Raw genomic sequence first — 16,233 nt, 5'->3', positions numbered from 1 at the left:
AGGGGGTTCCTTCCTCATTCTGATATCTTGGTACCAAAAGTTCTATATACATATGTTTTGTCTTGTTTTGTTTTGTTTTGTTTTGTTTTGTTTTTGGGCAGAGGAACCACACACACATTCATGCTGTTTAAGGTCAGGGATCATTTAAATTTTGTCTTCATATCCCCATGGACTATCATAGTTCCTTACTCAATGCAGTTGCTTAATAAATGTGTTGATTAATTTATAGTAGAAATAGGTAGCATTTCACAATAATGGAGATTCATATCCTACCAGAAAGAAATTGTGTTGGGGGAGGCAGTGGGTATAAAATAATTTTAAATCCTTGTGCTTGTTTCTCCACTCTAGCCAACTCTTCTTTTGATTACCTTATTTCTCTTCCATTTCTCTCTGTTTTCCCTCTCTTCTTTATCTTGCCTTTCCACTCAACACTTCTTATTCCTAGTACCTTTTTTTCCCATTTTGATGCACACCTGTAATTCTTAATCTTTTGTGTATGATGGACTCTAGACTTCTTTTTTTGTTTTTGTTTTTTTGTTTTTCTGCAGGGCAATGAGGGTTAAGTGACTTGCCCAGGGTCACACAGCTAGTAAGTGTCAAGTGTCTGAGGCTGGATTTGAACTCAGGTACTCCTGAATCCAGGACCAGCACTTTATCCACTGCGCCACCTAGCTGCCCCCTCTAGACTTATTATATCATGGAAGAGGAAAGAAGGATGACATGATCAGACCTGATATTTAGGAAAAATTAATTGGGTAGCTTTGTGGGGGATGGATTGGATTGAAAGAGAGAAAGACCAAATAGAAGATTATTGCAATAGTCCAGACACAGCAAAGGAAACTTGTTATGGAGGTAGAAATGACAAGATTTGGCAACTGATGGGTGAATAAGTGTGAGGTGTCAAGCCAATCAATCAATCAGTAAACTTTTATTAAGAGCCTACTATGTTCCAGGCACTAGATTGTGAATCTGGGTGACTGGAAGGATGAGGTTGCTTACAATGATAATTAGAATGTTTAGAAGAGCAATAGATTTGGGGGAAAAAGTCTCCTTTCACAAACACCTAAATCTGACCCTGACGTGGAGGACCCAATTAAATTCAGCAAACATTTATTAAGTCTATTATGTGTCAGGTACTATGCTAAGTGCTGGGTACACAAATGAGAATAAGAAGATGGTTCCTGCCCTCAAGGAATTTACAATTAAATGGACAAAGATTATCATTTGAGAATCAATTTTGTCAACCAGCTTTGCTACCGATAAGGTAGCAGAGTCACAATAGTTAGTACAACACATTTCTCCACCCCAAAGTGTCTGGCACATATTTCTAGAAGTACATACAGAATCCAGGGGAAAGTGGACACAAGACGCATATGTGGCATTCACAATTCCCAGTTGCTAAAAAGTTCTTTTCTCCCATTCATTGGCTGCTCAGGAAGTCCCCATTAAGCAGTGTAGTTTCTTTACTGGCTTCATGTAAAGCTTTGAATCTATTTCCAGTCTGCCCTTAGTTCCTTATTTCATCTAAAGACAACACCAGGACACTGATGGGAAAATAGGAAGTCTAAAATCCTGCAGATACTTTGCAGCTCAAAAGATCCTCCTCTAGCTAAATTAACCAGGAGGAGAGGGCAGAGGAGAGATGCAAGTCTGAAGCTGAGCCCTCTCCTTCCTTCCCTCTGCTCCACCCCCAGCTGTTCCTTTTTAGGAGTTTTACTTGAAATACCACCTTTACTCCAGTTTCTGGTCTCCCATTTCAGCCATCTCGGTATTTTTATGCAAGACCCAGAGAATATGATGAAATCCTTCAGCAACCTCTAACAAACTTTCTGTTATGACTCAATAAAATAGATGTCAAAGTCTAATGCCTGTGATTGATAGAGTTTTTTAAGACTTACTTTCAGTGAAGGAAAGTTTAGTAAATAAATTAACCAACCCTACCCATACATTTGTCCTTGTGTTAAACAATGCCTTAATTTTCTCAGATAATAATCCCTATAACCTAAATTAGTAATCTCATAGCTAATCCCTTATTTTAGTGTTCACAAATACTGTAGTATTACAGATACTGAATACCCTATCATTCCATAAGAGGTTTGATAGAAGTAGCTTTTGATGTGGGAGTGAAGGGCAGAAGCTAAACTCTCGTTTTCACAGCTCCTTTCATTCAGTCAGACATGCTTTACTCACTGTATTTCCCTGTGTGTGATGGTGGTATGGGGTGTGGCGGGGTGGCTACACAGATCTACACCTCTACTGTGGGGAAACCATATGACATCATTTAGTGATAACAGGATACTTGTGTCTAATCCATCTTTTAATAGCCTTTGTGTTGTTTGTTTTTAACTCATTTGTCATTATCATTATCAATCTGATTGATAGTTGACTTCAGTAAAACTACCTCAAGATATATGTCTATATGACTGACTTTTCTTTTTCCTTAGCTATAAGAGAATATCCAGGTGTGCCCAGAACTTAGCATACTAGATATGAAAGGGAGTGGTCATTTTATATACATATATTTATGATCATATATTTAGAGCTAGAAAGGACCTCATAGATCATCTGAAATAACTCCATCATTTTACAAATGAGGAAACTGAGAACCAGAAAAATTTTCACTTGGACATGGTTACATAGGAAAGCCAAGAGTCAAACCTAAATTCTCTGACTTCATATCTAGTGCTCTTTTTATACTGTTCAGTTATCTCCATTTGAATTAAGAAAATAAAAAATGACTCTTACAAGTACTTTGGCAAAGAAGGCATATAAAATAGCCTTTTAATTTGTTGTTTTTGTGTTTGAGTACTATTCTTAAGTTTTGAGGTTTTTTGCTATAATTTAGCCCTTTTTAATGTAACAAACATTTTTATTTACAGTTTTGGGTTCCACCTTTCATTCCTCCTTCCTTCACTCCCCTCCCCCCTCCCTGAAGCAGCAAGCGTGACAAATATGATCATCTTTTACATAATCATACATGTATTCTTAAGTTTTGAACATAATGAATGTATATCAGTACCTGTTATAAAAAGTATGTGTATATAATACAGCTGTTGAATTCTTTGAGAAATCAAATTATATTGTTCTACTAGAAATGGGTAGAATACAGGCTTCTTGAAGGCAAGGGAATGTTTTGTTTCTTTCTTTGTATCTTCCAACCTTAGTACAGTTCAGATTATTTTAATTAAGATCAATAATAGTTGACATTGATATTTCATTTGATCCTCACATCAGCCTTTTAAGGTATCTACTACCAGTATTTTATCTATTCTGCATATAAGAAGAATGAGGTTGAAAAAAGTTAGATAATGTGTATATGGTTTTATATTAGTTTCAGAAGTGGTTTTGAATTAAGTTCTTGTTTTCATTTTGCCAAACCACCTCAGAAGAATGGAGAAAATACCAGCTATGGTATATATTTTAATAACATTTTATGAGATCTTATTAAAATTAATTTAAAAAAAACAAAAAAACAAAAATTAATTTGAATTCCTTAATGTATATTATAAATTCAAAATTGTTCTGGATACTGATGAAGAGAAATATGGAGGACATCAGAGACTGGACCATAATACAGATTTCTTTTCTGAGTCTTTTGGACATAATGGCCGTCCCTGTTCTCTTATGGTAAGTATTATTTCCAAAAAAATATTTTCTTTCTGTCTTCAGGAGGTTCTTGAATCTTTAAGGTGATGCTAATATTAGTCATAACAATAAAGAGCTATATTTTTTTACATTTAACAAATTGAAATTTTAGTCCAGTTCAGGCATGATATTTCCTTAACATGAAGAGCCTAGAAAGCAAAATATTAAAGCATGTGAATAAGTTCTGTTTTGTGTTGCTGTCCTTATCACTCATAATCACAAACCAGGCCTTGTGATCTTGTTTTAAAGTTCTTTGGACCCTGATGTTCCATGTAATATAAATGAGCCCCCTATGAAAATGTTTATGCTAGTACTATTTTTCTTTGTAAAATGTGAAATTACTTGTCAAAATCTTTATTACATGAGTAGTTTTTAAGTGTCTCTATGGACTTTATTTCCTCTATTTTGCTCCACAATTTCCCAGAATCACCTTTTTCCATGGGTAAAGTATTTCAAGTGTTCTGTGGTTTAGGAAGCACTAAAATAATTATGATAAACTTCTGAGATGAAATCAGAGATTTGGGAAATTTCTGCATTTGGAATAATTTACAGTTTTACTCGGAGTCTAGCTCTGCACTCAAATCCTTATCTCAATATTTTCTGCTCATCTTAGCTGACTGCTATGATTCATCTTTTTTTTTTTTTTTGAATCAAGAACACAGATGCTTAGTGGGAAAGCATCTGCTTGTCTTTATTGATTAAACTATGACAGGTCTTGGTTTACAGAGTTATTTCACTTCCATGGTTAATAATAGTGTGGCAGTCTTATGATTTATAAGAATTTAATTTACATGAGCCCTTACAATTTCTTAAATCTAATTCACATTACTGAAAGACATGGGACTAAGGATTCTCAGCAGGAATTAATTGAAAACGGGTATGAAAACTTTCAGTGACATTCCTATACTCTACCTGCTGCATTCTGTAATTCACCCCAAATCACTAGTGTTGCTGGTATGTTTCCTATTATATTGCAGAGAAAGGTAATCTTGCCTAGGCAGTAACAATGAAAAAAGATGAGATTATTAATAATGAGTGAGGTTAGATTCTGGGGAAAGCATATATGCTATAGGATGTCAAGATGGCCTCAAAACTGCAATCAAAAAAATTAATCAAAAAGTTCTGTTGTAAGGGCCAAGAATACGAAGACAAAAATGAAACAATCCCTATTCTCAAAGAGGCTACATTCTGTCAGATCCTGGTTTGACAGAAACTGTTGGAAAACACACTCAGCTAAAAGTAAAAATAGGATATGTCCAGTAAGATGGCAAAAAAAATAGTCACTTTCCTCAAACCTCTTCAATCACAAAACCTCAAAAGAAAGGAATTATGGACCAGATACTGTACAATTACAGCCAAATCTACATCATAAAAGCATAGAATTTCCACACAAGTTAAAAACTACATGGATAACTAACTACTAATCCAGAGAACTTTAATATTTAGAGTTCTTGTCTAAAATCCCCACACTTACAGACTTATAAAGCATCCAAGGTTGGGGACACCCTAAATCTATACACACAGCCTTTGGTGTCTGTGGACTTCAGGTTAAGAACTCAGGTTTGTTAAGTTGACAGTAAAATTAGAGTGTTTGGAGCTTTTTCTTTTTAAATAATTTCATTCTTTTATCTTTTAGGTTTTAATCTCATGAAATCTTATAAAGTACATTAACTGTATGTTAGAATTTAACAGGAAGAAAAGTCAATTCATTGAATGAATAAATTAAAAATATTTATTAAGGACATAGTATGTGTAAAAATAGTATATTAAGTGCTAGGGACACATGCAAAAAAGCAAGAGAGCATCTTCTTTCAAGGAGCTCACATTCTAATAGGGGAAGACAAGTATAGGTTTCAACTCCAAGTCAGTCTCAAAAAAAAAAAAGGTGCAAAGGGCTCAAAATCCTTAAGGTTCAGAGACAAAATAGATGGTATTTGTTTCTTTAATGTTAATCCATTTCTGATTTTGAACCATCTGACTGTGTTTTAGTGATGAGAACTTTCTTTTCTCAATCTTTTTTTTTCCCTTTTCTTTTTTTTTTTTGAGGGGCAATTAGGGTAAGTGACTTGCCCAGGGTCACGTGTCTGAGGGCAAATTTGAACTCAGTTCCTCTTGAATCCAGGGCCAGTGCTTTATCCACTGAGATACCTAGCTGCCCCTACTTGTCTCAATCTTAAGAAGCTATGGCTGCTGAGGAAGTGGAGTACACACCCCTTGCAAAAGCAGTGTCTACACAAGTGTTAATTTCCTTGATTTGGTTTGCTGGCTGGAAACTAGGTTTATGGTCTTCAGAGTATTGCTTTTCCCAAGGCTCTTGAGCTCCAGATCTTGGAATGTCCCTGAGGGGAGATAATAGTTGTCGTGGTAGCAGAACTAAATGAAAATTAAATGATAAAGTCATTTATTCAACAAGAATTTATTAAGCATCTACTATTAAGTAAGACTGATCAAATTGTCATCTAAACTTAGAGACAGAGGTAGAAAGAAATTGGTCACTTCACAAGTAGACGGAGCAGTGAAGAGCTAAGAATCACTCATAGGAGCAATTTCAGATGTATACATCTAGCAGCATTTGCTGTATAGCCTCTTTTTCAAGTGGGAAAGAGAATTCAGAGTCATTAGAAACAGCAAGAGTTTTATAATGCCAGCCTTCCTAGTGATTATGGATAACTATTTGTGTGACCCTAAAGCTTATTTTCATAGCCAGAAAGTATTAGAGCATTCTTTGTTCCTCGTATTACCAAAAGATCTTTGCACCTAGTTGAAACAAAATAAGCAGTTAACAAAAGTAACAACCAAATTATTTTTTCCCAGCATTAATTTAACTCATTCAGCAAACATGGAATGTGCAGCATCTGAATGCAGCAGCTGGAAAAGAGTATATATCATATAGGGTTGTGTTACAGTAAGAGAGATACTACATCATAAGGACAAGTAGGACAAAACAGAGCTCCCTTTTATTTTGTTCTCTGTGACCATGTGTTGTGTAGGGAATTGCTCATTTAAATAACTAGACTCCAGATGGGAAGATCACAGGTGGTAGGGTTGAAATAAGAGAGTACAAATGAACCAAGAAAATACTGAAAGTCCAAGAAAGTACAATTACTTCTTGCCAGATATACTAAAGGAACAGATAGAAGGAGCGATATGACTTCAGAAATAACTTTTCTTTTCATACACAAGGTAGCTGAATCCTCTAGTAATGAAATTCATCATTACACAGTTTTAGCTCTGCTGTGGACCCAATTATATCACTTGAGTATAACAACCTCATACTGTTTTTATCAGACTTGTGCTGTCAGTAAAGTAGGGGCTGTTTCCTCCTGATGCCAGGCATTCTAAAGGAATTCTACTGTGTCTGTGAAACAGTAGTGAAAAAGACCAAATGTACCTTTCTACTCCTGTGACATTTATGGCTATCCTAACTAGTATATATTTGCTAAGAATTTAATTTGCAAGCTCAATAATCCATGGGATCTGCTGAATAAGTTTCAAATCTGTGTTTTCAAAGATAGCAACAAACAGAGCTTGCAGAATTCTTAAAATAGCCTTCCATGCTGCAGCATCAGCAGGTTAAAAGCTGTAGATTGTTTTTTCCATTGGTCAAAAATGTGAAGCCAAGGGACCCAATTTATATTATATACTCTCACTGAGGTCATATTAGCTATGATCAGAATGTCCTGTGGAAGGTTAAAAAAAAAAAAGTGATGCAGAACTGCTTCTTAATCTTGTGGGGGGGAAAAGGGGCAGTACTTTTTAGTAGGCTCATTTCTTTGAGCTTCAGTTGCTGAAATGCAACTGGGAACCAATGTGCTAGGGAGAATTCTCCTCTCCCACTTAACATGAACATAGCATAGGAGCATAATTTTAGCTTAGAAATGTAAAATCCCTGACAGAAATGGGAACACAGATAAATGAGTTCAAAATTTTCCTAAGTAGATAGTTGCTTCATTGCTATAGTGAATAACATGAGTCCTGTACAGTGAAAATGTAAGCAAAGTAAAAGGATTATCATTAATTACTTTGCTATTTAGACCCATTGCCAGTAACTGTTTGGTCAGTTAATTATTCCCATTTCACATTTGGAGGCTTGGGGACTCTCAAATAGACTGCAGTACAATTATCTTTTTGATAAACCGCTTGGCATAGTTGTTTAATTTTTATGACTTGGTGTTAAAGTTCTATATGTTTTAAAAAAAAAAAAAGGAAACAGCAACAACAACCCTGACATTGGAGAATATTTTTTGAAGATCCTTTAAAAATAAAAAATAGTAATCAAATACTTTAAAATTTATTCAGATTGTTTCATGTTTAATATTCTAAATTAGATGAAAGTATACATATATAGGAGGCATAAAATTAGAAGAAAAAATTAGAAAAGCACAAATCATTAAAATCTTAACTTTTAAAAAACTATTAGCAAAATAAAATTTGGCAAAAATGTATCTAGAGTTTCAATAAATTCAATACTAAAAACCAGGTTATAATTTTTTTAGCTTTCTTAATAGCTCATTTTCAACTTTGACATGGAATTGGAAAGTTGATGCTGGTATTTTTTTTTTTTTTTGGTGGGGCAATGAGGGTTAAGTGACTTGCCCAGAGTCACACAGCTAGTAAGTGTCAAGTGTCTGAGGTCAAATTTGAACTCAGGTCCTCCTGAATCCAAGGCCAGTGCTTTATCCACTGCGCCACCTAGCTGCCCCAGATGCTGGTATTTTTTAAAAGGTTTTCAAATTTTGATAACTTTTTTAAATGCTTGACTTTAATTGAAAATTAGGTAGCAATTATTATATGACAATTTAAAATGTTTAATACGCATATTTTCCCCAAATCTACTAGTTTGAAACCTGTTTGTTTTAGTCCTAACAGTACCAGATATTCAAATCAACTATTTCTTATTGCCCCTTTCAAGGACATGAGCTGTTAGGAGCTCTGTATCACAAAAATTTTAGGGGAAAATATTGTGTTTTGTGAATATACCACAATGTCATTGTACAAATCAGCTGTTCTCTTTTTTAAAAAAACAAACAGCTTGTATTACTGGGCTTTTTCTTTTTCTTTTTTAAATGCTTTTTCTGAACTTAAAAGAAGATCAAGGGGTAGCTAGGTGGTGCAGTGGATAGAGCACCAACCCTGGATTCAGAAGGACCTGAGTTCAAATCTGGCCTCAGACACTTAACACTTACTAGTTGTGTTACCCTGGGCAAGTCACTTAACCCCAACTGACACACACACACACACACACACACACACACACACACACACACACACACACAAAAGAAGAAGATCAAATAACATGAGCATTTCCATATCCATAGTAGGAAAGAAAAAGATGATACATTAAACTGCAGATCTCTGTTATATACACCTTGCAATTTTTTTTAAGTATGTGTTGTTTTCTGGCTTTCATACTGTTCTTTTAGCTCTACTTTTTAAAGAAAGATGTCTCAATGCCTCTCTTCATTCTTTTAATTTTCTAATTTTGTTGCTGATAATTTATCCCTATTTGACACCCTCTAACACCCAGTGAAACAAAACAAATTCCCTTATTTCCTTTGTCTAAAAATGCATGTATGCCCTTTTCGACATCTTGAGTCCATCACCTGTGTCCAGAATCCATTCTTCATCATCAATTCTGTGGAATCAGTTGGGTCATTTTAGTTCCTCTCTTATTTTCCTTTTTTTTTTCCTTCCTAAATCCATGTTTGCTTTTTATCTTTTTATCTTACCTTCTGGTTCCAGATTATGAAAGACTTTTATGCTATCAGTCAAGCTCTCTCACATGCTGAAATTAGGAGAACTTTAGGAAAACCAAAAAATTAGGGCAAAACAAGGGTTTAAACATAGATATTTCCCATAGTGAAGTCAGTTTTCTTTCCTTTGTTAGCTTAACTGTTTGTATTTTAAATAAATAAACATATTTTTACATATTAAGTAATGGAGAGAATTGATTGGTAGAATTTACCTCAGTCAGAAAGACCTGGACTTCTATCTTGCCTCTGGAGACATACTGGCTATTATAATTCTAAGCAGGACATAGCCTCTCAGTGCCCCCAGGCAGTTCTCTAAGAGTCTTTAAAATGCTGAAGTGTTGCTAATCTAAACTGATGGGCTGTTAGAGTGCCAAGGAAATCACAGGTCCAGGCAAAAAAATAATACTAATAATAAAAATTTCAGTAGTAGCATAAAGGTCCATTAAGCAGTTCATATCACTTAGTAGCTAGGTGACTCAGTGGATTGAGCTCTGGACCTTGAGTCAGGAAAACCTGAGTTCAAATGCAGCTTACTTAGCTGTGTGACCTTGGGCAAGTCACTTTACCCTATTTGTCTTAGTTTCTCCATCTGTAAAATGAACTGGAGAAGGAAATGGCAAAACACTTCAGCATCTTTGCTAAGAAAACCCCAAATGGACACAACTTGAACAACAACAACAAAACCACTTGCTTAATTACATAAATGCCATTTTAGGAAAAAAATGATAGAGAATTTTATATGAAATGCTTGTGTGTTGATTAAAATTTCCTATCTTTATAAGGTGAATCCATGAAATAGATGTTTGTGACTAATTAGAAAAATGGTTTTAAGGCATACCACCTGGAGTTAAAGGTCTGTTCCTCTTAGGATTCCTTTGATTGCAGTCATTAAGCTCTTACTCTTCAAAGGAAAAAAAAGTCAATAGCAAACACTTTCATAAGTAGTTGCAAAACATTGCTTTGTCACATTACTTCTATTTACTAGAACAAAAATGACATCATAAGCCTTACACAAGCTTTAATTCAAAATATAATTGTAATTCCGTAGTTTAAAATGATAAGAGTTTGTCATTTAACACCGTTCAGTCTGTATACCTACTTGTTCTCAGGAGTCTCAATGCTGACAATTGTAAATCATACAGAGCCCTCTAGTGGTAATTGTTTTAAAATGCTGTTATTAACATTAGACCAAAGACTGCAAAAGTACTGTATACAGTTTAGATTATTCTGACTCTAAGATTTTGAATATGATTCATAAGGATTAATTGCCTTAGGGAAATAGCAGTTTGAGTCATGCCATCAAACTTATTTCTAGCAGTCTATAGTGCAAAACCCTCACATTTATTTAATGGTTTTCATGAAATGTACTGATAAGACTAATGACTTTTTTTCTTTCAAAAATTAGGTATACATTCCAAGCAGAGTGGGTCTTGTGCTTCAAAATATGGATATGCCAAACTAAAGAAGATAGAATTTGCTTGCATTGGATGCAGATCCTTGTTTTATGTTCCTGTATTTAGTATCAGAGGGCTTTTATTTTGTAAGCTTTTAAAAAATGTGTGGCGAAAAATATTGGGAATTGAATACTGGTATGTACACATAAATATCAAATTTTCTTTTAAAATTCCTTTTCCAGGGCCATATAAATCACAAGTATAGAGAAAAAATTATCTTTGCATTTCTAGTGTTCTCATATTATATTTTCAAATCTTTAAGTGGCTAGTATTCTCAAGTTCTGTTTTACATTTTATGAAAGTAAAATGTACTTTCATCCTTTTTTTCTTTGAGATTTGATTTATTCATTACAGGCTATTTTCTTAATGTAATGCATAAGCAGAATTTTGTAATTAAACAAATAGTCTTCAGTTTCTCCTTGGATACTTGGCAAAGAATGCAGTGAGTGAGAAGCTATCTTGGTTGTTATACTGGTGATTTTATAATAAAGTTAAGGGTTTTTCCAAAGATAACATAATAGGTTTTATTTTAAAGCCAGTTACATATGATTTCACATAACAGTTTTATTTTATTTACTCTCCTTCACATAGCATTCTTGTATCCTATTCTGTTTTCCTGAGCCTTATTATAATAATTGCAACATTTCAGAAAACATTTTCTTTTTCTATTAGTAAATAATATTGTCCAAATAATTTCACTCAGATTTGTCTTAATCTATTATTATAAGGAATTAATTTATCATACATTTTAACCTACTTGATATCAAAATATATTCATTTTGTAGCATGAGCTACTAACAATAGAATTTTATTAAATAGCTCTTATGCTCAAGATATTCTTATTGTTATAATATCAGTGATCTTTGAAAGTGACATTAACTCTTTAAGCTTTATATGGTACTATAATACTATTCTTTGCCTCATTGGATTAATCTTCCATTGACATAATTAGTCCTCCTTTAAAAAGATATTTAATTTATACCTAGTTTAAAAAAATATTGCTGCTTCTTCAGTAATTCAAAATATGGGCTACAGTGTGATCCGTGGACAGATTTCAGTCCCTTCATGCCATGGTCAATGTGTCCATGGTTTTCTTTATTATTACCAATTCTTTGCATACCTCATAAGGTACATTTTAACCACATATTAGCATTGTTTCTTTTTTAATTTGTTTTTTGTTTTGTCCTGAAACACTTGTGATTTACATAGCCTATATTCCTTTTTTTTTTTTTTTTTGCAAGACAATCAGGGTTAAGTGACTTGCCCAGGATCACACAGCTAGTAAATGTCATGTGTCTGAGGACAGATCTGAACTCAGGTCCTCCGAGTTCCAGGGCCATTGCCATACAATGTGTCATCTAAGCACCCCACAATTCTTATTTTTAATGGAAAAGACGTATAATACAATTTGTTTTCTACTAACAAACTTTTGCATTATCTTGCATATAATAAGTTTTCTTTTGTAAAGCATAGAATGACTGTATGGAAATGTAAGATTTATTTTAGATTTCTAAATTTAATTTCTTTCTTTTTAGCCTTAATTAGGATAATAATTTGACTATATGTGAAAGATTGAAAGGTACTGTGTGATAATTTTAAATGCTGGGAAACATGAGATGGAAAGTCTTTTGTGATGCATTTCCCACTAAAAGGGGTTTAGGAATATCTTAGGACTGTCATAATCCGTGGACTATAACTATTGAAGATGAAGACACCATTACATTGTTAAGTATTACAGTTTGTATTACTCTACCTTAGTTTTCATTATCCACAAAAGTGTTAACTAGGCCATTTCCATATCATGGTAGCAATTTTAATATGGAATATAGAATAGTTATTTTGGATTGTTATAGATATGGAATTATTATTTTGAAAATTATGACCTTTTGTGTCAAGGTCAAAATCACCAGTGTAATTATGTGCTATATTTTCGTTATATTGATTGATTTCCCAAACGTATTCTTTAGATTTCACTGGTTTACATTACAGGATTCCATAAAATAATGTAAAGTAATTGCCTTTGTCACATTTTTGTGCTAGAGGAACAATAAAGTATGCTGCTACGTAGGAAAAATAAAAATATATGCAAATAAACAGAATATTAAGAGTTTAAAATAAGAATGGTGTAGTTATTTATCTGTCTCTATTACAAACCTTTGCAAAGCATTTTAATGTTTTATGTCTAAACACTTTTTTCTGGATGCTTTTGTACATCTGAATCATCTAGTAAAAAAATCCTCATTCTTTTTAGTTGCTAAACATTTCCAATAAGCACAAGAGAAAATGGCATATTCTTACTCTTTCAGCTTTTAATAATTCTCTTCTTTTGCTTATTTTGTCAGTAATAAGTAACAAGTAATGGTTTAATTACATATCAAAAATAATGTCTTAGTGTGATTCTTTTCCAATACATGTTTTCAAAACAGGAGTGTTTTTGTTTTATGTTTTTATAAACAAGATGAGTGGTCAAAAAGGCAATACATTGACCTTTATGTTTTTATGAAGGAAAAGAATATTGAATAGCATGTAAATGCTAATTACAGATTACCATCTCCAAAAAATAACATTCAAAAATGAATGCAATATACTTCATCATCTATACCTGTTCAGAAAAACAAGGTGTTGGCCCAATTCAGAAAACCTGGCAGTTTATAATTGCTCTTACAACATTGAATTAAATGTAAACATTTTTCTTAAGAATGCCTTCTTCTCTTGACACTTAAAAGATTTTAGCAGTCCACATTTCTTCCCCATTTCCCTCAAGTCCTACAAATTTTAGATTTTTTGTGTGTATTTGCCCTACTGTTTTCCAATAATAGTAATGTATCTGTCTTTTCCCTAGCATAAATTATATAACCTCTTCTCAAGTCCTTAAAAATAACTATTAACCCACAATCAACTCAACTTTCTGTAAGAGTGAAGGAATATTGGTTCACATGTGTGTTTTTCTGATTCCATCAAACCCCATTACCAATGACAAGGCAACATATGTCACACATCAGGAACGTACCTAGTGTTATGCGATACAATAAATAAGCCATCTTCTGACTAGGGAGTCTATTCTTCAAAAAATACAGGAGAGTGCAGGCAGATAGATCTAAGAAGCAATGAGGTATAATATGTTTTCTTTAGTTCAATTTTCAGCTTTAGGGCAAAGATCCTTTTCTCTGTATCTAGGCCTAGTGTCTTAAAAATGGTGATAAAGCAAGATAAAATGGTCTTCTTATTGCTTTCACTACATGAAGCAAGCCAAAGCACATGACATAATAGAAACTAAAACAGAGAATGAGCTTTCCAGCTGAGCAGTAGCTACTAGGGTTGTGGTCACCTAGGCTGGTCTGGTTTTTCCTAAGGCCTTGCCCCATGAAGGTTAGGTCATCTTTTTTTTTTTAAATGTATTGAAAGAGGATAATAATGGCCTAAGTAAAAAAGCCATTCCAGAAGTAGTCATAAGCTCTTCCCTTGACAGAGTGTACCACCAAGAGGGATGCAGAGACAAGAAAGGTATCAACAGAATCAATGCTATATGCTTGCTGAACATCCTTCCCATGGCATACCCAAGTAAATAGCATTTTGTTAACTGTTAGATCATCTTAGTGTCTCTGCCCTGTCATTGAACCAGCAAAATAGCCTGACTTGGCCCTGGGCTGTAATGCCATATTTCCTTTTGCATTTCTTTAATATTTGTTAAAAGTAGTAAATTTTATGAAAACAACAGTTAAGTTATAAAATGACAAATCCCTGAGTGACAGTAAGGAAAATATTTTGAAGAGGAAGAGGAGTGCAATGTCATGTTCTTCATGATGGGAACAATTCATTATTCACAATGATATAGTTTTAACTGAAACCTGTCTTTGACAAAAAAAAATCATATGAATATGTTCCTTAATGTTTTTTCTCCTGTCTTATTAGTGGAGATTTGAAGCCAAGTACTCTAAAAAGAGGTTAATGCTTCAGGACAGAATTCATTAATTGGGGACAGAGCAGGGTTTAAGAATATGTAGTAGCTAGTACAATTTATGTATCTTGAGTACAACATTATAAGGGTCTTAATATTTAGTAAAGATTATAAGGACAAAGGAATGCTTTTCTTAGGAAAATGATATTTTCCTGGTTATGGTGATCCCAGGTACTTAAAAAAAATGCTTCATTTGAATGTTTTGGTTGTGACTGTTTCAACACTTTTTTTCCCTCATCAGTTGGATTTGTGGATAGCAGTGTTCTTTGAAGACATCCACTTAAAAACCCTTTCACAGTGAAATATTATTTTTATGTGGTGATGATACTGAAAAACATGGTTTTTGGTCATATTTTTGAGTAATCATAATAGCTAGCATTTTTATAGCACTTTAAGGTTTTGTGAAACACTTTGCAAATATCTCACATTATCCTCACAACAGTTCTAGCATCTACAGGATGCTATCATTGTCCCCTTTTTACAAATGAGAAAATTGAGGCAAAGAGGTTAGATAACTTGCCTAAGTTGTCTGAGGTCAGGTTTCAGCTCATACCTTCCTGACTCCACGTCTAGCACTCTATCTACTGTACCACCTAGCTGGCTGAATCTTTTCTCACCTCTTCTTTTTAGGAAAACAAAGCTAGTACCACTGTTCAGGATTGGGGACTGGAAATAGTAACCTGGAAAAGAAACAAAATAAAAACTATAATTTTATATTTTTTATAATATAAGTTATTATAAAACCATGAGCTCATTGTGCCTATAGTTGGGGGAGCTTAAATTTGTTTGTTTGTTTTTCAGTTACCAAGCATTTTTCTTTTTTTACTCCCACATACCCTTGCCCACTGAAAAGAAAACAAATAAACCTTGTAACAGATAAGCATAGTCAAACAAAACAAATCCCTACATTGGCTATGTGCAAAATGTGGTTCTCACTTGAGTTATTTGTCTGTAACTTCTCTGTCAACAGAATAGCATTCTTTCTCATGGGTTTTCTATAATCATGATTGGTCAGATTCTTAAATCTTTTAAAATTGTTTTGGGGACAGCTAGGTGGTGTAGTGGATAAAGCACTGGCCCTGGATTCAGGAGGACCTGAGTTCAAATTTGGCCTCAGACACTTGACACTTACTAGCTGTGTGACCCTGAGAAAATAATTTAATCCTCATTTCTCAATAATAATAGTAATAATAATAATAATAATAAGCTTGTTTTTACAATGGAGCATTTTTTCATAGGATTATAGATAATTTGGACTTCTCTTGAGAATTGCCTATTCATATCCTTTGACCATTTGTTAATTGGGGAATGACTTATTTTATATATTTGAATCAGTTCCTTGTAAACCTTGGAAATGAGAACTTATTCAGAGAAATTTGCTACAGATTTTTTCTCTGTTCACTGTTTCCCTCCTAATTTCACC

General features: G+C 33.7%; 1 protein-coding gene across 1 annotated transcript in view; it reads left to right on the top strand.

The window, feature by feature from the left end:
• Positions 1-12,967, top strand: part of GBE1 (1,4-alpha-glucan branching enzyme 1) — a 271,477-nt gene extending 258,510 nt beyond the window's left edge. The window contains exons 15-16 of the mRNA XM_043990842.1: positions 3,510-3,627; positions 10,804-12,967. Of these exons, the coding sequence (XP_043846777.1) occupies positions 3,510-3,627; positions 10,804-10,860 (175 nt within the window). The 3' untranslated portion in view covers positions 10,861-12,967. The remainder of the gene's footprint in view (positions 1-3,509; positions 3,628-10,803) is intronic.
• Positions 12,968-16,233: the final 3,266 nt, after the last annotated feature.

Source organism: Dromiciops gliroides, chromosome 3 (genome assembly GCF_019393635.1).
Source record: "Dromiciops gliroides isolate mDroGli1 chromosome 3, mDroGli1.pri, whole genome shotgun sequence".
Taxonomy (NCBI): Eukaryota; Metazoa; Chordata; class Mammalia; order Microbiotheria; family Microbiotheriidae; genus Dromiciops; species Dromiciops gliroides.
This window is presented reverse-complemented; position numbering and strand designations above follow the sequence as displayed.